Source organism: Papio anubis, chromosome 2 (genome assembly GCF_008728515.1).
Source record: "Papio anubis isolate 15944 chromosome 2, Panubis1.0, whole genome shotgun sequence".
Classification (NCBI taxonomy): Eukaryota; Metazoa; Chordata; class Mammalia; order Primates; family Cercopithecidae; genus Papio; species Papio anubis.
The window spans coordinates 45070064-45093162 of record NC_044977.1 but is presented as its reverse complement, the minus strand read 5'-3'; the positions used below and the strand labels follow the sequence as shown (position 1 = coordinate 45093162).

The 23099-nt window shown below is 35.2% G+C and overlaps 1 protein-coding gene across 9 annotated transcripts in view; it reads left to right on the top strand.

The window, feature by feature from the left end:
• Positions 1-23099, top strand: part of ZNF148 (zinc finger protein 148) — a 140762-nt gene that overhangs the window by 77866 nt on the left and 39797 nt on the right. For 5 of the 9 annotated variants that reach the window (XM_021934144.1, XM_021934142.1, XM_021934143.2 and 2 more), the window contains 3 exons: positions 7785-7910; positions 16743-16866; positions 18186-18269. In XM_021934144.1, coding sequence (XP_021789836.1) covers positions 7785-7910; positions 16743-16866; positions 18186-18269 — 334 coding nt within the window. Of the gene's footprint in view, positions 1-846; positions 3569-7784; positions 7911-16742; positions 16867-18185; positions 18270-19228; positions 19336-21779; positions 22301-23099 lie in introns of those variants that run through there. The other 4 variants (XM_021934147.2, XM_021934150.2, XM_009200148.4 and 1 more) reach the window with 4 other exon arrangements.

Here is a 23099-nt window from a genome sequence, read left to right as displayed (position 1 = left end):
CATATTGAGTTTTAGATATCAAGATGTCTAAGTAGAGATATTTTATAGAAATTGCTAATCCTTTGTGTATCCAAGCAGTTACACACCTATTAATTGTATGATAATTAATAACTATATATATTCATTTAGTGCTTAAAGGTTTTCAAGGTGCTTTTCATGTAATCTCATTTGATTTTCTGATGTAAGATGGATTTTATTACTACTACCAATGAACAGATGAGTTTATTATAATACTAAGAGGCATCAAGAACTATTTCATAGTGCTCTGTACTGTAGTTAGTACTTTACAGAGTTATCTTGTTTAACTCTGTAAAAATCCTATGAGATTTTCCCCTCTAGGTTACAGGTGAGCAAAGTTCGGCATGATTCAGTTTTAGTTGTTCAGTGTCACACACAGTTAGTATTACTATTTGAAACTGGATTTTATTTCTTTGAATTCCCAAGCCTGTGCTTTTCTTGTTTTGCCATACTACCTCTGGAAGCCAGGTTTACCTAGCTAATAATTGGAAGAGATAGATTTGAAACCCAAGTCTTCTGTTTCATCTAAATATTCTTGGCATTTTGTCTTTTTTTTTTTTTGAGACAGAGTCTCACTCTGTCGCCCAGGCTGGAGTGCCGTGGCACGATTCCAGCTCACTGCAACCTCTGCCGCCCAGGTTCAAGCGATTCTCCTTCCTCAGCCTCCCAAGCAGCTAGGATTATAGGTGTCTGCCACTGCGCTCAGCTAATTTTCGTAGTTTTAGTAGAGGTGGGGTTTCACCATCTTGGCCAGCTGGTCTTGAATTCCTCACCTGGTGATCTACCCACCTCGGCCTGCCAAAGTGCTGGGATTACAGGCATGAGCCTCCGTGCCTGGCCTATTTTTTTTTTTTTAACATTTTGTTTTCCTTTAGTAATAATCACTACGTGTTCTAAAACCACTAGAAGTTTTTTTCTTATTTTGGAAGCAACCAAACTATAGTTCATATATGGAAAAATACAGTATGTTTGTATAAAAAGCATTTTTAAATAAGTTTGAATAACTTAGATTTATTGAAAAGCAGTCCTGGACTGAAAGGTATTTGATCTTAAGTCCTAGTTTTACAACTTAATAACTGGGTAAGACACTTACCTCCCTGAAATTTTAGTTTGTTTATTGGTAACATGAGGATAAGAAAGAATTCATAGATCACAATCGTTAGGATCTTAGTCACTGGATTCAGAAGACTTTGGTTTAAATTTTATCTTTCTGTCTTAATTAATGTGCTTTAAGGCAAGTAACTCAACCTTCCTGGGCCTTAGTTTTCTATTTTTTTAATGAAAATTCTTAATATAGTGTTACTGTAGGATTCAGTGCAATAGACTATACAGGCTGGAGACCATGTCTTCCCCGTGTATTGTATTTATGTCTTCAGCACTTAGGACAGTGCATGGCACATAGTAAATGTCTGATAAATCTTAGTTTATGCTGAGGAGGCAGAATCACAAACTCATAAAAATGCCATGTAAATGTTGAGTATTTTTGTAGTTAGAAAAATCAGAGTCTAGTTTAACTTTTCATTTTGAAATAATTTTATACTTAAAGTTGCAGAAATAAGAGTTTGCATAAACCTTTCACCCAGCTTCCCCTAATGTTAAAACTTATGCAACCGTATGGTACAGTTTTCAAGACCAGGAATTTACCATTGGTGAAATACTATTAAACTGCAGACCTTGTTTGAATTTTATGTTTCCCTCCAAATGCCCTTTTTCTGTTTGAGGATTCAATTCAGGACCCACCTTTCATTGAGTTATCCTGTTTTTTTAGCCACCTCCAATGTGTTTCAGTTGAATGCAGACTTTTCTTCGTCTTTTGTGACCTTTATACTTTGATGAATATTGGTCAGTTGTCTTGTAGGCTGTTTCTTAATTTGAGCTTCTCTGGTGTTTTCTCATGGTTAGATTGATGCTCTGCACTTTTGACATCCCCACAGAAGTGATGTTGTGTCCCCCTCGGTGCATCATATCAGGGGCACATAATGTGGATAGGTCTTAAAACTGGTGATAGTAACCTTGATCCTTCTTTACTGTGATTATCTGCTGGGTTTCCCCACTGTGAAGTTACTATTTTTTTCTCTCTAATTGACAGATACCTTGGAGGAGATACTTTGAGACCGTTTAAACATCCTGTTTCTCAAAATTTTGCCCACTAACTTTAGCATCTATTGGTGGGGACCTTGCCTGTGATGGTTATTACCATGATGTTTACCTAATTGTGATTTTTGTCTTTTCTTCATTCCTTCTATATTGATGTTCCTTGTAGCTGTCCCATTTCCTCCATTTATTTGTTGTTTTTACTATTTAATTTTGTATCTGTGGATATTCATTTTATTCTGTGGTTTATAATCCAGTACTGTTGTTCCTTACCTTCTTGCTCAGATCACTCCATCTTTGGCCATTAGGAGCTCTTTTAGTCTGGGTCTTATGTCCTTTTGACATCCTCTGATCCGTTTTTGAACACTTTAGCTTCTGACATTATGATCTTCTAAGGTAATCTTATATTTTTCCCTGACTCAGCTCTGGGCTCAGCCACTTCTCAGAGGACTCTGGTTCTTTTTTATTTGGATAATGGCATTTAGAAACCAAGATCTGGGTGCTAGGTGTGTTGGGTGTCGTTGCTTTTTAGTGACCTCAGCAAACAAGCTAGGAAATACATGTGTGTCTACTAAGCCACACATGCACACGACATCTATAGTAATTTCTTTATATTGGTGGGGCCCAGGCATCTGTATTAAAAGAGGTTGAGTGTAGGAGAGAAAGGGATTGTATAGTTAAGATATATCTAGATTAGCAGCTCTCAAATATTCTGGTCTTAGGGTCCCTTTATACTCTTAAAAAATGCTGAGGACTCCTGAGAGCTTTTGCTTATGTTGGTTATATGTATCAGTATTTACCATATTCAAAATTAAAGTTGAGAAATTTAGAGTTTTACGTATTAATTTGTCACAATAAAACTCACTACATGTTAGCATGTAACATTTGTAAATAAAAAATAACTGTTTTCCAAAACAAAAAATTTAGTGAGAAGAGGGAAATTGTTTTACATTTTTTGATATCTCTTTATTATCTGGCTTAATATAACTGGATATAACGCATATCTTTGGTGACATATATTCAGTCTGTGGTGATATCACATTTTAATTAGCCTCTGTAAAATGCCACTGTATACTTTTGAGAGAAAGAGAGTTTTAAAAATCTGATACTATTGTGAAAGCAGTTTTGATGTCATGACCTAAAAGGGTATAAGGGACCAGGAGTCCCCACACTATGCTGACTGTTTTTTGCAAGTTCTAAAACATCTCTTGATTACCCTGACCTTTTTCTCATTTTCAGTCTTTCCTTTTTTATTCTCCCGACTTTAAACATAAAGAGTTAAGAACCACTGATGTAAATTTACTGAAACTGTTACAAAATACAGGCACATATCACTGGAAGGATGGATCCAGAAGAACTGCTATGAAGAAAAGGAGAGAACTTAAATTAGGTGATTTTATGGAACTTGGAAGACTAGAATTTCCAAGTAGGATAGGGATGGTCAGCACTGATTCAGGTAAGGTAACTTGATTTGATCAGTTCATCTAGTTCATCTTTAATTATATAAACTGTAAGATGGTGATCTAGTAACCAGAATTTACATTTATAGTGAGAAATGTAATAGGTATATAGACCAGAATGTTTGTTTCCAACTGTGGCTCTCTGAACCTTTTCAAAATCAAAGGATAGCTATGGACTTTCGCCTGACAAATGTAGCTCTTTTCCAAATTTTGCATGCAGTCATGGATCAGGCAAACGGGACAGGTATAGTTCATGATTCACACAGGCCTGTCCATCAGTGTATTGCTTCACCTCCCTGTCCTGTTCTGTGGCTTTGTGAGCTTAGAATTTGAAGTCTTCCTGTTGTCTGGTTACATCAAACTGTTCTTGCAGTTCTGTGCTGGAAATATACATGCAAATTAAAACTTAATCTTAAATTTCTCCTTTTCTGGACTCCATGAATACCCCCATATTGCTGACATTCTTTAGACAGTACATTTACAGTACCGTTAATTGTGTCATACCTTTCCTTTTATATTTAAACCTGTTATACTTTCAGTCACCTTGATTCAACTTGGGTGTTGCCTAGGCAGTATTTTGAACAGGTTCCTTCTAGTGATAGTTAAACACATCTTTTTTTATACAGCGGTGTGTACTACTTTTACTCTCAGAACAACCATTTCTCTAAATTTGGGCACAATTATTTTATCTCTATGCTGACTACAGATTATTCTTTCAAAATATTTGGCCAAAAGAAGGAAGATAGTAGCTGGAAAAATTTTGGTCCACAAGAACTTATAGGGGAAATTTCAGTGTGCTTTTAAGAAGAGAAGAAGTAGCCAGTAGTGTCAGGGAGACTATAAAATAGATAGTGAAACAGCAGAGCTGTGGAAATGGGTGGGAATGGAATCAGTAGTAGAGTATAGGAGAAAACAGAAAGACCACCTTCGTTTTACTCCAGTGGGTTGGGAGATGAGAGAGAACATCAAAATTTGAAATTGAAAATTGATAAGAACATGTGACTCTAGAAATGGAGAGGAGTGATGGTAAGGTCATATCCTTCTGCCAAGTACCTTAGGTCTTTTCTGTAAAGTAGATCATATAGAATTTTGAAAGTTGAGCTGGGGAGCTGATAATGGATACTATAGGCAACAGTCTGAGGAAATGATAAGGAAATAGTTTTATATTAATTTATTTGTAGAAGAATACATTGGGAGATGATAATGCTCTAAGTCAGTGAGGTTGTATGGTTAATTGGAGGGAAGTAGATGTCACTGGGTGTGGGTGCAGGATGTTGGGAATAAAGAGAAGGAAGAGTCTAAAATGATTCCAAGGAGTCAGTCATCTTGTTTGGAAGGTGGGGAGAGAGGGTAGACCAAAATTTGCAACTGTAGTGAAATACTTATTCATCATATTATGTCTGGCAACGTTATTTTAGTTAATTTATATTTGTTATATCACTTATTGAGACTAGATGAAGTTGAGAAGAGTAGCAAATTTGCAAGAAAAAATTAAAACGGGAGATATATGTGATAAACTTGCAGCTGTCATCATTTGTTGTTTTGTCCCTAAAGTCTGATGCAGTTGTTTCACATTGTCTTTATTTCTCTCTTTGAATTTCTGCCCTTATTCTCTGTTCCGTTCAGTTTGAGTATGACATGTGCTGTCTGTATTAGGTGTTTTTTGTTGTTGTTGTTGTTGTTTTTTGTTTTTTTTTTGGTAATGCATCAGAACTCTGCATCTACATTTTAAGACCTTTGAAAAGGAAATCTCATATTTAGAATGTAGTATCTAGAATGTATGTAGAATGGCACTTTGCACGTATTACAATCTCAGTAAATGTTTTTGTTATAGTATTTTAGCCTGACATAGCAGGCACTTAATAGCCATTGAATGAGAAAATGAATGACAGCTGTTGTAAGAAATACCAATAAAGAGTATCTTACTTTAAAATATCAAGACAGTATACATGTACACTAAATAGTTAAATATAAAAGTAAGACTTTATTTTGGGGTGAGAAATAAGTCTTGATAAAGCAAGTCATTCTGGAGTTGAGTTAATGATTAGAATCAAAGGAAGGATATTTTCAGTATAGGGAGGACTCTTTATATTTAAAGTCAGGAGAATAAAGAGGGAAAGATTGAAAATGAGAAATAGGGTAATTAAGAGATGTTTTAGAACTTGCAAGAAAGAACCAGCATAGGGAGTGGCAAGAGGAGAGGAAGCATGACACTATAGATCTCTACTTCTGTCTTAACTTGGGGAAGAAGTTAGATGAGTATAGAAGGGAGATGTGAAAAGGAAATCATGTCTGGTAGCTTCGGTAGTTTCAAAGTGGGAAGCCCAGAGGGAGATTGGCTCAGTGGATGAGCAGGGGCCTTAGAGTTTTAGGAGAAATGTCTGCGTTTAGGCATATCTGAAGAAGGGCAGGTAGGGTGGTGGTGGATGGTGATGGTGGTGGCATTTCTGGACTGGTAATAAGATCAGCATTGAAATTCAGGCCTGCAAATAGGCATGAGGGTACTAATGGGACTAGGTGAAAATCATAGTATTCATATAATCACTTTCCATATATGTGGAAATAACAGGTTCAGATATATGTATTAATCTGTTTTACTGTTTGCATATAAAGACTCTTCTTTGGTTTGTGAATGGCAGTTAACAGCAGAACTTATTTATGAATTTATCTTACACTCTTGACACTTGCTAAAAAGAGTTCCTCTTTTTTATTGCCGCATGCTACATTTCCATGGTTTATTTGGAATTTACACGCTGACAGAAATGTTTGCACTACTTTTTGGTACTCTTTCAAAATAGGGCAGAAAAATTCCACAGCTGCTTACATAGTCTGTTATCTTTTCTTGTCTCATACTCATTCCCAGTAATTGTTTTTCAGTAAATATCACTTCAGAGGTGATAAGAGGTCTGTATTCCCAAGTCTTGTAGGTGGTGATTTTACCATCCTATTTCGTATTCAAAATAATTGATACCAACAAAGCCAGAAGAGTGGTCACTGCACCCTTCTGTAACTTGGTAGAATTACTAGCTAAATAAATCATCATTTATATCATGTTTTTGTGCCAAGGTTCTTGATTTGTGATTCTCCCATGGCCTGCATTTCAGGAATTCATGAGAACTTCCAGTTTTTATTTGGTCAGTCTGAGATTCCTGGCTTGGGTTGCATTTTTCTTGTGAACCTCTTCTACACAGCTGTTTTCCACCTTTACACTGTGAATCTGTAAGATGTTGATCATCTTTTGCATCATGCTTTTTAGTATGGTTATTGAAAATGTAGCCATTAGCATATTGTTCTTACTGAATTATTCTCAAGGATCTTTAGTGTATTTTATAGCCTGAGTTGAAAGTTTCTTAGTTTTAAGGTTCTTGTTTAACTTCAAGGATAGATTGAAAATGTAGCAGTGAGGAGGGGATGACTGAACACCATCAAATCTGATGAGAAGTGACGACAGTACCGTTAGTGATCTTAGAACCTTGGTTTTTCTTTTCTTTCTTTAAGGACAAGTAACTCTGAGAATTGAGATCTGAAAATTGAAGAACATTGTTGAAATCTTAATGTTTCTTCTAGTATTTCTCTATTATGTAGTTAGTATCATGTCTTGTACAGTGTAGCGGCCTAAAATTATACTTGCTTCTGTAAACACATATTTGGTGATGGTTTGTTGTAGAGCCCAGGAAAGTAGTGGCTAAGATCTTGAGTCATATGACAAAAATGTTGAGCATGAAGATGAGTAGATTTTCATTGTTAATTTGTCCTTCTTTTGATAAATTATCTTTTAGAATTTTGTGTGGTTTACTTGATATTTTATAAATACAGAGCCCATTTAGTATTGTGATTTTTGGAACTTAACCTGTTTTGTGTGCTTTTAAGTATCAGTTTCCTTAAATGTGGGAATGAAATTGATGTTACGATTTCCTGACTTCTGCTTGGTCTTATGATCATGTTTTCCCAGGACGTCTTTAATCTTTTTTCTCAGGTAGATTTTTAAAAAAAATTGTTTATCCCTCAATTTATGTACTCTCAATTCTTATTACTCACTGCCTATTGATGAATTCTATAGCACAGTATATAGTTAGCACACACACAAATAGATCATCATTCTGGGAGCACCTACCTATATGTGGGTTTAGCAAAGGATTAAACATAAAATGGCCTTTTGTCACAATGAACTTTTTATTTGTGTCTAAAATTGGCTTTTCTTTTTTTAAACAGATAAGTGTAAAGCAGGAAATTACTTTTACTGATGTATCTGAGCAACTGATGAGAGACAAAAAACAAATCAGAGAGCCAGTAGACTTACAGAAAAAGAAGAAGCGGAAACAACGTTCTCCCGCAAAAGTAAGACAATATATTAAGGTGGTAATCACAAGCTCTTAATTCCAATTGTTGGTTAATTCTATAGGCAAGAACCTGGCTGGACCCTAAGGCAGATGTAAAAGTCTTGTGTGGTTTAGTAGGAAGGGGTGCATGCCTGCATGGAGGTGGTGGGCCTTGCTTTCAGTTTTTCTGCTTCTCTTTCACCATGTTCCTGACTTGTCTAAAAATGAACTTTTCTTTTTCCATATCTCTAACAGATGGCATGCATTGCCCTTTCTTCTCATTTGTGTTAGTTTTCCTTATCTTTATATGAAGGTTTCAGGAAAATGTAATACCAGTTACTCATCAGCAAAAGGTATAGGATCCCTGTTAATAGGATGTAAACTTCATGAGGGCAGGGACTTCATTTTGTTCACAGCTGTATCCTAAGAGCCTGGAATAGGAGACATAATAGATCTTCAATAAATATTTTATGGGTTAATGAATGGGTTAGTAAATCAACAAGTAACCCAGGCTGGAGTGCAGTGGCATGATCATGGCTCACTGCAGCCTTAGTCTCCCAGTCCCAAGGGATCCTCCTGCCTCAGCTTCCTGAGTAGCTGGGACCACAGGCATGTGCCACCATGCCTGGCTAATTTTTGAATTTCTTACAGAAATGGGGTCTTCCTATGTTGGCCAGGGTAGTCTCCAACTCCTGGTCTCAAGCAGTCCTCCCACCTCAACCTCCCAAAGTACTGGGATTACAGGCATGAGCCACCACTCCTGGCCTGCTTTTTTCTCTTTAGTATAGTGATAGCTGAATGTATGCAGCATTTTTGGTATTCCTAGAAATTCTCTGAACTCTCTGCAGTATATTTGCATTTTTATAGTTAAGTCTTATTTTTTTCTTCCCTCGTGTGGTGAGAAAGTCCTTTTAAAAAAGATCATACTGTAATAGATTTTTTTGATGGCTTTTTAAATATTTGTGTTTTGAAATTATAATCATCATTATTATTTATGTTTTTTATACTTTTAGACTTACTGGAGTGTTGGAGCCAGCTCGAGCTGGCTTGCAAGATTTCATTTGCAAACTAGTTGCCAAAACGATTGGTAGCTTATAATTAGCTATGGTGGGAATATTTACACCCCAGAAATCAGCAAATGCTTCTCTACCCCCTGATTCCTTAGCTGGTGGTTAAATATTTGCCAGCATACCACTATTTGGGGGCTATATAAGTATGCCTGCGATAGCAAATTTTGAAAAACATAGAGACTAAAATAACCCATAGTTACATTTCCTTGAGATAACTACTTGGATTTTCTGCCATATTCCCTTTCTATCTTTTTTCAAATATGTGCGGATAGATATGTAGGTATAATACAGATTTAATTAGCTGATTTTTAACACTTAAAGTGTATGTAAGCAATTTTTGTGCTTTAAATTCTTAGTGTTTTTTGTAATCATTTTATTAGCTACATAATCTATTTTTTGATAGATCATGTTAATATTTAATTATTGCTTTATTGGACATTATTATGTTATTTGAAAGTTGTAGTCCTTTTGTTTCTGTTTTAAATCCTGCTGCACTTAAAATGTTTGAGTATGTATCTTTGTGCACTATTGATCAAAGGGTGTGAACTTTTAGAAAGATTTCTTGATAATGTTACTCTTTTCAGAAATGTTTTACCAGTTACATTTCTACCTGCAGTGAACCTGAGGTGTATCTGTCTGCATTCTCACTGGTCTTGAGTGACTTTGCTTAAGATGGGAGCCTCATTATAGTTTAAATTTGAATTTCTTTAGTTTCTGGTCACACTAAACTTCTAAAATTTTTGTTGGCATTTTATATTTCATGTTTTGTGAAATTCTCCCTTCTTTTCTTCCCTCTCCCTCCACTTCTTTTCTTGGGGTTTTAATGTTTTTCTCAGTAATTTATATCATTTTTGGGGGTTCTTTACATTAATGAACAAATCAAGTTCTTCAAATATAGAATGATACCAGGTTTTGTGTACAAAATTATTTCTAAAATCGTTTGTGATAGTGATTGATTGTTACTTTGGATTCATTGCTGATCTATGGGGTATCTATTTCAAGTGTGCTCTCTTCTTGAAATTCTGACTAAAACCCAGATTATCTGCTTATTGGGTGTTGGACTCTGTTTTTGGTGATATGTTCTAGGTATTTGTAAATATAGATAGGTATTTACAGACTTTAAGCTATTTTGCTTGTCTAATTTGAGATAAAACTCATTTATAATGTATCATTTTAGAATATTTCTAAAGGTATTATTTAAGTATTTATATACCTATAGTGGCCAGATGACAGAGTCGTCCTGTTCTAAGTATAGTATATATAAGAGAATGTTTTAAGGAAGCCCTTTAGAGAAATTCTTAGAAAGATGAAGTGACTAGAAACAATATACAGAAGACAGAGGTGTAAGAATAACAAACAGGCCAGGTACAGTGGCTCACACTTGTAATCCTAGCACTTTGGGAGTCTGAGACGGAAGAATTGCTTGACCCCAGGAGTTCAAGACCATCCTGGGCAACATTGTGGAACCCTGTGTTTGTTTGTTTGTTTTAATAAAGAACAAACAATTATTTTTCAATTATCCTGGCATGTTACATGTAATGGGACAGGGAATGGTTGTGAACTGTTTTTAACCACTGGTCTGCCATCTCCAGATGAATGGGTTTTTTGTGTCTGGAGTCTTAGAACTTTAAGGTATAATCAGTGAGTAATTTTACATTTTCTCAGGAGTGTGTATAAAAATTTATGCTTCAGAACTTTTGTTAAAGTAATTTGTTCTGCTCTTTGGTATGAAGAGAAAGAGAAACTCACCCATGTTTGTAAATCAGTAAGTGTTACTTGTTTCAAATTCCTTAAAAACAATTTTAAGTTCCTCAAAGAATTATGATTTATTATGCCTAGAGGACTCCATTCTCCCCCAGCACCTTTTCCAAATCTTAAAATCTTGCTATTGTGAATATTTTGAGTTTGTGTCACCATTGTGTAGTATTAGATTGGGGACCTGCACAAGAAATATAACTAATGCGATAGAGTTTTAGTAAAAATATCAGAGCTTATAAACATCCATGTAACTATGGCTCCCTTTATAAGTTTTGTGAAGTACTGTGTTGTTATGTCATCTTTTAGCGCCATGGATTTTAAGCAATAATTGCTTTCTGAACCTTTCTCATATGGCAAAGCTGAGTCTTTTTTTTTTTTTTTTGGAAAACTTAAATGCAATGGGAAAGCCTGATCATCTTAAGGTAGGTTTTGATACTTGAAAGCTGCCTAAATACACTTGGCAGGATGCCTGATGAAGAGGATAACCGAGCTAGGGAACATCATCTAGGTCAAGCTATTTGCATCTGTTGTGGAATTAGCTGTTTTATGAAAGTAAGTTTTCTACATAATAGAAGCTTACACCTTTTAAATATCAAATTTCATTTTCACCATTTTTTGGGAAATCTTTAATGTGTTGTTTTCCTTTTAAATATAGTGTACTTCAACGTAATTCAGTGTTTAATGTCTTGAAGCTGACATAAACATTTTTTAAAATCGTGTATTGCAGTTGAAGCCCTCTAGGAGAACAGAGATTTTAGGGCTCTCCCCCACCCACCTGACCCTGAAAATCCTTACTGTTAGACTTTAAGTGTTATACTGCTTATTATCACTTCACTTCTCATTCCTTGGTGACATGCTATTCATTTTTACATTGCTGTATATTTGGGTGGCCACTTAACATCACTTTCCTTTGCCCCTTTGAGTCTGTTTTTGGTGATTGTTATACTCTTAAGCTTGAAAACCTCAAATCTTGACACTAGAAGTTTCTGAATAAATGAAGTATTACTACTGGACTTTGGTATTCACTTGTTACGTGAATTAGAAGGTAACATTTTCCATCTCAGAAGGGTTTTAGGAGGATTGTTGGGTTAACATTAATGAATTCTAAGAATTTTTTTCAGTAAAATGTAACAATATTATCTAAATCCCATGTCGTATATATTATATAGGTCTTTTCAAGCTCCTTAGTAACAGAGAGAGAGGATATTTTTAATTACATCTTTTTATTCTGAAATATATCTCTCTTTTCATTTATTCAACAAATAATTTGAGTGCCTGTTATGTGCCAGGATCTCTCATCAGAAGAAAGGAACTGGGTTGTTTGTTGTAACACTTTAGGTGATCTGAATAAAAATTGATTATTCAAAGTTATGCTGAACTGAGGAAGAGTACTTTTCATGCATCAAATAGATTATAAACTGTATAGAGAATCCTTTCCCAACAATTTATTATATATTGTTGGTTCCCAGAAAAGATTTTGGATTTTGGTATAAAAAAGATTTAAGATTGAATTATGTAAAATAAGGAAAATTTAATGAAAAGAAACAGAGAAGTAGATGTACCAGACATTTGTCATGCTTTCTTCTACATGTTACCTTGATTTAGGAAGAAGTAGCTTTAAAGATGAACTGATTATAAGACTTGAGGATGAAAACAGGAAGTATGGAATAGTAAGAAAATGAAGGAAGAAGATTGGCAAAATAATAGAGTTTTATTTATCTAATTTTCCCAGGAAATTGTGTGTTTTGGGCAAATTGTTTTCCCATAGAACTGAACCCTAACTTTGAAAAAAAATCTGATGTAAATCTTTCGTTAGAAAATATCACCTACTTCTTTGCCTAATATTCAGGAAACAGGGAAGAAAAAGCCTTTACTAAAACCCAGGGTCATTTTGCTTAACATAGTTGTTGTACCATGGTTATGATACAGTGAATTGCCATTTAAAAATGAAATTTGGTGATGAGAAAAATGTAGTACTGAGAAACAATAAAAAAAACTCGATGAATGAAAGAAAGTGACAATGTTAGAATGGGTTAATAAGGATGACCAGGACAGTCAAGTTGCCATGATGGGTATTACTCAGGGTGACTGTTAATTGTGTTATCTTTGGACTTGCACTATTTTCCATTTCTCATTGGATTTGGAGAGTAAAGACAATTGTCACAGCTGTCATTCTCCATCCCCAGTTGCAGTAGAACATCTCATAATAGGTGAGAAATATAAACTCTCTTATCTAAGTTGTCTTTTGAGTTTTGGTGGCTTAGAAGCTGATTTTGACTGATTCAGGAATATATGATAAAACTGATAGTGTTTAGTTTAAAATATGCTTTAATAATTTTAGTAGTACACATTTGAATGTGAAAAATCGTGTCTGCCTTTTAGGAAAACAGAACTTTTTCTCAGTAAGGGGTGTCAGGTTTCATTTAGTCAGTGGCAGTGATCCTTATGGAGTGAAAAATCTCTGAATTTGAATAGGCAGACTTTAGGGCTTTGCCTGATTAAAATGGGTATATTATTTAAGATAACATTCACCATATGTGTATATTTAGGTAGCTGGCTGGTAATGGATTTGTCTTAAAACAGAAAATATATCACAATGAACATGAGATTAAGAAAGCAGATTAACTGAGAAATTCCATTTGATACTCAATTTTTTTTCTATAAAATCTTGTTTTAAATTTACTGAACACATAAGAAATAAAAATCTAGTGTGTTGAGAATTAGAGTATTACTGATTTCTCCACTTGCTAAAGCCTGATTACTTGGTGTATGTAATATACCATATTTCTCCTGAAGTAGCAATGACAAGAGGCAAGATAAAGCATCTGAAAATGCTATAGCAGGCATCTTAGAATTTAACATTTTAAACATAAAATTCTTTAATTGTAATGGTGTTCATATGTTGGGGGAAAAAGAAAAGCAAAAATATTTTATGGAACCAGTTGCAGGTAAGACTGCTAATCTCCAAGGCAAACACGCTCAGCTGGTAGATCACATTCTACATTAAAGGTCTTGAAAAGGTGTGAGCAAGAAAAGAAGGCAAGTCAATACCAGGGAAGAAAATTTTGCCTGCGTTAATGTGCTAGTTTTGTTCTGCTAAGGGATTTTATTCTTTAACTACACGCTTCTCTCACTACTCAGTTATCTGAAGACTAAAAAATTGAAAAGTAAAGTTTTGCTTTTAGCAACACATTTAAAAAACAATAAAGTGGTAAGCTAAGAGGAGTATTTGATATGAACAGCAGGCAGCCAGGTCCGTTGACAGGAATAGAGTCCCCACTATGCTCCAGATACCATTTTGGACACTGAGATTATAAGGGGGAATAAAAATCATTTAGATATATTTAAAACAGGCTACAAATTGGAACGGCCATTGATGCTCGTCTGAGTCAAGATGAGTTTACTCTGTGTCCTTTAAACAAAGATGTTTGTTACTCTGGCCTAAAGAAAGAAAGGAAAATATAAAATGTCCAAGAATTTGGTCTTTCTGTCTTTGAACTTTAAAAAAGCTAGATTTTCCTGTGTGTTTATCCACAAGACAGTGGTAGCTGTTTCATCCACAAAATTCACCTTGAATTAAGGCTTGAATCTACAAAGAAAGGCAGCAGTACCAGAAAACAATGACCTAGAACTCCTCAACTCTTCATAAAAGGACTTTGTACAGTCAAGGATTACATCCGTTTCACATTAAGCAACTTGGGCCAGATTTGTTCCTTATAAAGCCTTTCCTTGCAGTTGCTATGCCACAGAAAGCTATTGAAGTGCCATGTTTTTTGGCAGTTGGATTTTCTTATTTGTTATCAACATACATGAAAAAAATACCTGCTGCTGTCTTGTTTTTAGTTCCATTTTATATAAGTATTTAACATCTTTTTGTTTGTTTTATGTCAAAAATATTTTGAGTCATATTTTAAAAGATTTTGTGTGTTTTCCTTTTGCACAGTGTTAACTTGCTTATTATTATGTGACTTGGAGGGGTTGAAAAAATTTAAAACGGACTGGCCCAGAGATGAAGCTTTCCACTCTCTTTGACTCTCCTCAGGAAGCTGTGACACCCACTTCCATTCTCCTGCCAAATGTTTCCCTTCCATGACTTTGGTGCATAGACTTTGAAGCATTGTAGACCACATTGGCTGTTTGCCCAGAATCCAAATGCCCTGTATAATTTGCATAATAATCACTGCTGATTTGCATATAGTATAAACTAAACTGTCTTCTTGAATTTAAAGTAAAAATGTTTTAAGGATTAAAGCCGTTTTCCTTTACCTACTACCCTTTTCTAGGTTTGAGAAGGCGTCATAGCTGTGTGTTTGCAGGCCCTCATCAGTTTCCACAGTTCTTTGTTTCCCAGTTTTCTCTACCTATGTTGGACAGTTTCTTAGCTCCCATTCTGTATGCCCGCACCTAGAGCATTGTTTCCCTCTCACTGGGCATACTCCTCCTGATCAGATCTTCTGGTTTTCTTTGCTGCTTCAACATCATATTCTGCTTTTTTTTTTTTTTTTTTTGCTTTCCTCAATAATGAAAAAGGAATAATTTTCACTCTTCCATATGTCTGATGAAAGGCAATTTTTTTTTTTTTTTGAGACGGGTTTTGTTCTATTGCCCAGGCTGGAGTGCAGTGGGATGATGATGGCTCACTGCAGCCTTGACCTCCTGGCCCAAATGTTCTTCCCATCCTCAGCCTCCCAAGTAGCTGGGAGTACAGGGATGTGCCACGACACCTGGCTAATTTTTGTGGAGACGGGGTTTTGTCATTTTGCCCAGGCTGGTCTTGAACTCCTGGGCTGAAGTGAGCCACCTACCTCAGCCACCCAAAGTGCTAGGATTACAGGCTTGAGCCACCATGCCTGGCCAAGAGACAGCTTAATGTTGCACATTGAACAAGTTGTTGATAAATTGGAATACATGCAGCCTAAGGTGAGTTTTTCTCTGGTGCCATCCAGACGAGACTCACAATACTGTTAATCTCAATAAGCTCAGAAATATAAGGTTGCTTTCTTTGACTCCTGTCTTCCTTCCTTTTACCCACTTCTATTTTTAAAAAAAATTTTTTTAAGGAATAATTTTCCTATTCAGTACTTATGTCCCAGATGGACCCCATACCCACTTGTAATTTATTTGTTTGACAAATATTCTTAGGAATATGTTTAACAATAATTCAGTAGTTCTAGAATAACCTTTAGGGTCTGGAAACAGACCCTAAATTCTACATATTACAACTTAAAAACTTAAGTGTTCTCTTTTTTTTTTTTAAGTGATAGGTAACCACTTACATGGTTCAAAAAAATGTGTTAAGTATACAGTGTAAAACCTCCCTCCCATTTTATCTCTTGTCTGCACAGTTCCCCAGCCATCATAATCAAGGATATATACTTCTCTCTATATATATATCCTTCTCAAGTAGTTTTTATGCCTATACAAATATATATTCCTGTATGTACCTTTTATATACAAAAGTTAGCAAAACTATACACTCAACTTTGCAAAACTAGCAAAACACTTCTAAACTTTGCCTTTTTTTAACTTAACAAATCCTGACACCCTTTTCATATAAGTATTAGAAAGCTTTGTCATTTTATTTTACGACCACATAATATTAAATTGTATTCATTTTCCATGATTTATTTAATTAGTCCCATACTGATTGATGTTTAGATCATGTCTAAAGGCTTTTTTCCCTGCATATATGAGAATTTGAAATTGAAAATATACCTGTGCTCACCCTAACTGAAAACTTAGGACCTCCATCACGCATCAGCATTACAGAGGAGAAGGCTGTGATGAGATCTTACTTAACCAGCTTCCAAGGTTTTATTAGTGATTTTTGCTCATTCTGAGTCATGTTGTACTTTCTTACAGTTAATGGTAACATTATTCTAATAGTCTTTTCAAGATTATTTAAAAACAAAATATTTCATAATCTCTGGTGACCGTTGTTTGCATTATCTTTTTAAAAAAGTACTATTTAATTACGTTTTTAAAACTTATTTCTTTTGTTTTTGCCTTTTTTTTTGAACTAGATCCTTACAATAAATGAGGATGGATCACTTGGTTTGAAAACCCCTAAATCTCACGTTTGTGAGCACTGCAATGCTGCCTTTAGAACGAACTATCACTTACAGAGACATGTCTTCATTCATACAGGTATTTCTTGAATTGAAATGGGCTTGTGGCCATAAAGTTATTATCTTTGTTATTTTCATCTTCGTGTAAACGTCATTCATTCCTAAGACCACAGCTAATCTGGCATTCCAAATCAGAGATTTTGTAGGCCAGAATGTCAGAAGGAAACCAGGAAAAAATGTTGAGTGAGAAAACAGTTAGCATGGATGTGTAAAATTAATTAAATAGTCTTAATTGGACACCTGTTTGGCTTAATGTGCTCCATTTAGCTAGAGAAATGATTAGAGAATGTATTATTAAAAGCCTGTTTGTCAATGTTCATTTTTTTGTGTATGCAAAATATCCAGGCAGAGTTTAAAACATGGATTTGGAAATCAAATATAAATACATGATAGCTAAGATAATGAAGTTGTAGAGAACAGTATTAAAGATGGCAGACCTTTGGGTAAACAAACTAGACATGTAAGATGAAATGAGGAATAAAAACAGTTATAAGGGAGATTTGATGAATTAGGAAAATAGTGTCCCAGAAGCTGAAAGAAGCTAGAATTCCAAGCAGGGTGTGACCAACAGTGCCAGTGTCCTAGGGAGGATAGAGGTTAGAGAACCGAGAAAAAAATCTTTGGAATAAATAGCAAGGACATCACAAGTAGCTTTTCAGAAAGCAGAGTATAAGGGTTAAACCGCAAGTGGGCAGTGAAGAATTTGACTTAGAGTGGACTATTCTTTTAAGGAGGTGTAGTGAAAGGGAAGGAGAGAAAGTACTAAGGTAGAAGTGTTTCAGGACCGAAACAAGGTTTCTCAGCATAGAACAGTCCAGAGAATACTTTCCTTAAAAGGAAAAGCCCCAGCAGAGAGAGAAAGTTTGAAGAGACAAGATCTTTTTAAAAAGGGATGTTTAGAAAGTTCTGAAGGTTCTGAAGACAATATGTAAAAGGGCATAAATGGATAGTTAACTAGGGAGAAAACAGGATGGGCACACCTTCTTCCAAATAAAAAGAAAGAAAATATGTTTAAGACACGTGAGAACCTATAGAGTTCTTTCTTACCCCATGATTTTAAAATTTAATTTTAAATTGTTTTATTTATTTCCTTTTCCCCCCTTGAATATATAGATCAAATTTAATCTCATTTTTATGTGATTGTGAGAATATGAATTTTTAAATCCTGGGAAAAAAATGGAGAGGAAATAAAATTCTGTTAATAACATCAAAAATTTGTATGGCTATTTTGTAATTTTCCAAAATTTGGGCATCTAAGATTTTTCTTTCCTCAGAAACAGTAACTAAAAACTGTTGTTTTATTCCGTAACTAATTTGTGGATGTGAAATTATTTTAAGGCGAAAAACCATTTCAATGTAGTCAATGTGACATGCGTTTCATACAGAAGTACCTGCTACAGAGACATGAGAAGATTCATACTGGTGAGTGTTAACCACCCTTACTAGGTTCATTAAAATGATTATTTCAGATGGAGGGAAGAATTTTTAATAAGTGGCAGTGACTTGCTGCCATTTCCATTGGTTTAGACTCTAAATCACAGGTTATCTTTTTTATCCCTTCAATAAATCAATGTTAACTGTTAAGACTTAACTTTAATGTCCAAGCCCAAGAAATTACTTTGAAATAGAGTTGCATAATAACCTAAAATATATGTTTAAAGTCACAAAAGGAAGGAAGATTTTCTGAAATTGCTATTTCCTTAGGTGTTTACTAAGCTTTAAGTTATCATTCATTAGTCTGAGGTAGGAAGCGAGTTCCTGACTACTGAAGCAGCAGTACAATTCATTCTCTTTCTTTGCATTTCGTGTATATACCTTACCCTATCAGTAAACATGTAATCTTAAAAAGTTGAGAATTGCCGATTTCTCAGTCAAGTTATTAATGATTTAGAAATTAAATATTCTAGAGGATCATTATAAAGGAACACATACCTTAAAAACCTAAGTCTCATTTTAGAGCAAATATTTATTTGCATCTATTTTTGCCAGTGGTAAAACCAACTTTTATAAGTAACTTTGATTTAATAGTCTGTTGACTTAACCTTTGTTGCCTCTAAGCATGTTGAAAAGTGTTTCTTTAGAATTGATTTCCAGTGTTTTGCTTTTTGTGATGGAATAAAAGCAGAGTTGGTAAATTTGTATAACTTTGAATTTTGCATTTGAATAGAATTGAGAATTGTGATAATATGAGAATATTGGAAATATTAAAGTTCTTCATATTTTTCTGTTTTGAAAGTACTCAAGCAAGTACCTGCCCAGTGTTGTTATTTAGATGTGTTCTCATGGAACCTGCAGTATTTATGAAAGGACAGTTTGTCATATAGAAGCAACCTTTTCTGTCCGATAACTTTTTTTTTTCAATTTTCTTTGCCCCTAAAAAGAAGCATGAATGTGTCTGATCTGCTTAAATAAAACTTCAGCCGGGCCGGGCGCGGTGGCTCACGCCTGTAATCTCAGCACTTTGGGAGGCAGAGGCGGGTGGATCACCTGAGGTCAGGAGTTCGATACCAGCCTGACCAACATGGAAGAAACCCCATCTCTACTAAAAATACAAAATTAGCCGGGCGTGGTGGCACGTGCCTGTAATCCCAGCTATTTGGGGGGCTGAGGCAGGAGAATCGCTTGAACCTGGGAGGCAGAGATTGCGGTGAGCCGAGATCGCGCCATTGCACTCCAGCCTGGGCAATAAAAGCGAAACTCTGTCTCAAAAAAAAAAATAAATAAATAAACAAATAAATAAAACAATAAAACTTTAACTGTGCAACACGTCTGTATGCTTGGATGTACTACTTTTTAACAATCATTTTGCACATTACTCATTTCAGTTTTTTAAGTAAATGTATTCATCTCTGTTAGAAGGGGCTATACTATGCACTATGGGAGAAAAAATTTATATTAGATTTTGTGTGACTTACAGCTAAATTTAAATTCCTATATAACAATAAAACCTGATCAGATAAAAATGAAAGTGATTATTTTTGTGTGTTCTTAATACCTGTTAGGGTTTGATATTTTACTCATTCATTCAACAAAAATTTATTGAGCATCCAGTGTTTTTCAAGCGCCAGAAATAAATAACATAAGGCAGTTTTTTTCTTTGCGGTTTACATTCTTGTGGGAAAATAGACGTGGAAAAACACACATATAAGCAAGCACAGTGCAGTTAAGTGTTCTAGAATTTTATACAAAATTCTGAAGATACTATTGTGCCCTGAGGAAGAGACACATGTGCTGTCTGTGGAAGTTACTTAGGGAAGGTGTCACAGAAAAGCTAAATGAGGCCAAGTTAAGAATATATGTGTGTGGGTGGGTGTGTATCTGAAAAAAATATTTTTGAAACAGTACTTACCTTTATTGCGCTACGATATTTTGTGTGTGTGTGTATGAATTTTTTTTTTTTTAAAGTGCTGGTCACAATTCTGAAATCAACTGCACTAGACCATGGGGCATCTTGGATTTAAGCAGAGTATAATAGGTTGTTAATGTTTATTTAGAATTTACTAAGTACCAGAAAACTGTGTTAAATATCTCATTTCATCCTCACATTAATTGTGAAAGGCAGGAGTTATTACTATCCCCATTTTATAGATGAGGAGGTAGTAAGAAGTGCACAGAAGTTAAGGAACTTTCCCAAATGTGTATATCTAATAAATGATGGAACCAAGATTTCAGCTCAAGCCTCTGTGATTCCAGAGTACACATGTGAAATCACTGGCTATGCAGAATGGGACTAGAAGCAGAAAGTTATATTTGGGCCTTTTTGAGTTTTTCTTGCTCTGCTACTAAGCCAGTTATGGCTTAGCCTTCCTATAGGTATAGTAGCATCTAAGAGCGGTAGAAGCAAAGGCTGGAGTTCTCAGATTATAGAGAACAATGTAGAAGAAGATAAGGAGTTGAGAGGAACCAGGGCAAAGCAATCACTAGGGTTCCTTAACAAAGAAAAGTTCTTTTGAAGAGAGAATCAATTCTGCCCTATTGTTCCCTCCCCACTAGGTGGAACTGATATAAGGGGATAGTTTTCTCTTCTTTACTTCATATTCTTGATTCTTTTTGTAGATTCTTTTTAAAGGCAGTAAAATGTTTTTTGTTAAACCTATTTGGGAATATATATCTAGAACCACAAATAGGTCTCCATCATTTATTATTATGTTCTTACTGTTCTTTCATTTTCTAAATGGCTTTTATTTTTGGAGGAGGGTAGTGCCCTAAAGTTTGCCCACGTGAAGGCTTTCTTTCTCTGTAGGCCCTTAGTTTAGAAGAATACATTTAAATAGTTACAGCATTAAAAAAGATTTTCCATATTTCTATCCATTTTCTAATTGTCAAGTGAGTAATGAGTCACCTAACTGACCCTCAAAGGTTGGTGAAAACCATCAGCCCTTAAAGGCTCCATTTTCCATACATCCTTCCTTCTCCCTTTAGGTCTCATTATACTGTCTCCTCCTGGTCCCTCAAGCCTCCAAGCCTGTTCTCTGCCCCTTTGCAACACGGTTAAAAATCATTCCTCGCTTGGTAGCTATGGCCAACCATAAAGAAACCTGTGTCTTACTAAAACTAAGAACATAGTTGATTTGGTTTCAAAAGGTAAAATGTTTAACGTGCCCTAGACAGGCTATTATTTAATTTCATTTCCTAAATTTGGGCTTGGCTATGAAATACCATTTTAGGGGAGTGTACTTTTTCATCCAAAGGCTGATCCCTGAAATTCTGGTTTAAGCTTTATTCCTTTAGATTAAGGCACTGAAAACTCACATTTTAAATACCCTCAGGACTGCTATTTTTGGCAATTATGGGAGATTTACCTTTTTTGTGAATATTATCTTTTTTGTAAATATCACAGATCCTTTATTTAGGTGATGTTTTGGGTGTGCGAGAGAAGATGAGGACTTGAGGCTAAGGTTGAAGATAATTCTAATTGTTCATTTTGTTTAGGGCCAGAATTACTGATCAAGTGCATATCAAGGTTAAATATTTATCATCACTGGCAGATTTCCTTGTGGATCAAGTACTTTTGTCTGACGTGCCCTTTCCTTGTCTAAGGTGCCTATTTTAAAAATGCATGTATAGAATAAATGTTAGAATGGCATATATCCGTAGTTGTGTTATTTTCTTCTCACCCAATGAGCATTTTACTCTAAGAAACTTCCAGTCTTATCACCAAGAGGGATTGAAGAGTAAAAAACCTAAGTACCATTTTTAATTTTAGTTTTGTAAATTCCTCTAAATAGTAAGCCACAGAATACCTACCCTGATGTTCTGTTATACAAATTATGGTTGCTTTTTAGTTATGCCAGGTTTCATAATTTATTTTTTATTTTAATTAGTAAAAATGTTACGAAGCTATTTCTATAGGGAAGTTTTTATAAATGATTCTCCTCCTGGCCGGGTGTGGTGGCTCACACCGTAATCCCAGCACTTAGGGAGGCTGAGGCAGGCGGATCACGAGGTCAGGAGTTTGAGAACAGCCTGGCCAACATAGTGAAACCCGATCTCTGCTAAAAATACAAAAATTAGCCGGGTGTGGTGGCACAAGCCTTTAGTCCCAGCTACTCGGGAGGCTGAGGCAGGAGAATCGTTTGAACCTGGGAGGCAGAGGTTGTGGTGAGCTGAGATTATGCCATTGCACTCCAGCCTGGGCAACAGAGCCAGACTTCATCTCAAAAAAAAAAGAGATTCTCCTCCCAAAAACAAAAGAAATTTTTGAAAAAACGAAATCACTCAATTATATATGTTCACTAGGTTTCTTTTTCCATAAGGTTCTTTTTTGAGCCTTTAGTTCTTAAATGTATACAGTTCTGTCTTTAAAAATACAAAAATACTGGAAAACCTGTCATCTAAGTTGGTGTTCTTCATGCCTAAAAAATACAGCAGTCCTCTTTTCCTCTTTACTATGACTTTTATTCACAACTTATTAAATAGCTGTATTAAATAGCTGAATAATAACGCACTTTTATTTTTGTAAAACAGTTGGGTTAATGGGATGGGGTTAGAGAGAATGTTGATTTACCCTTGACTAACGTAGCTTAACCCTTTTTATTTCCCTTAGTATGGTTCAGTTATTGATAAAAATTAGTTTTCTGCTCACGTTTTTCAAGCCCTAATTTATAGTTAATTAGCTTTAACAGAGAAGTCTTAAGAAAGAAAATGTTAAAGACCTACTTAGAGTTTAACTCTTAATTTGTGAGGATGAAGGAAATGAATACTGTTTGTATAACTGAGAATGTTGTGTGCACTACAAGCTCCTGGCATTGT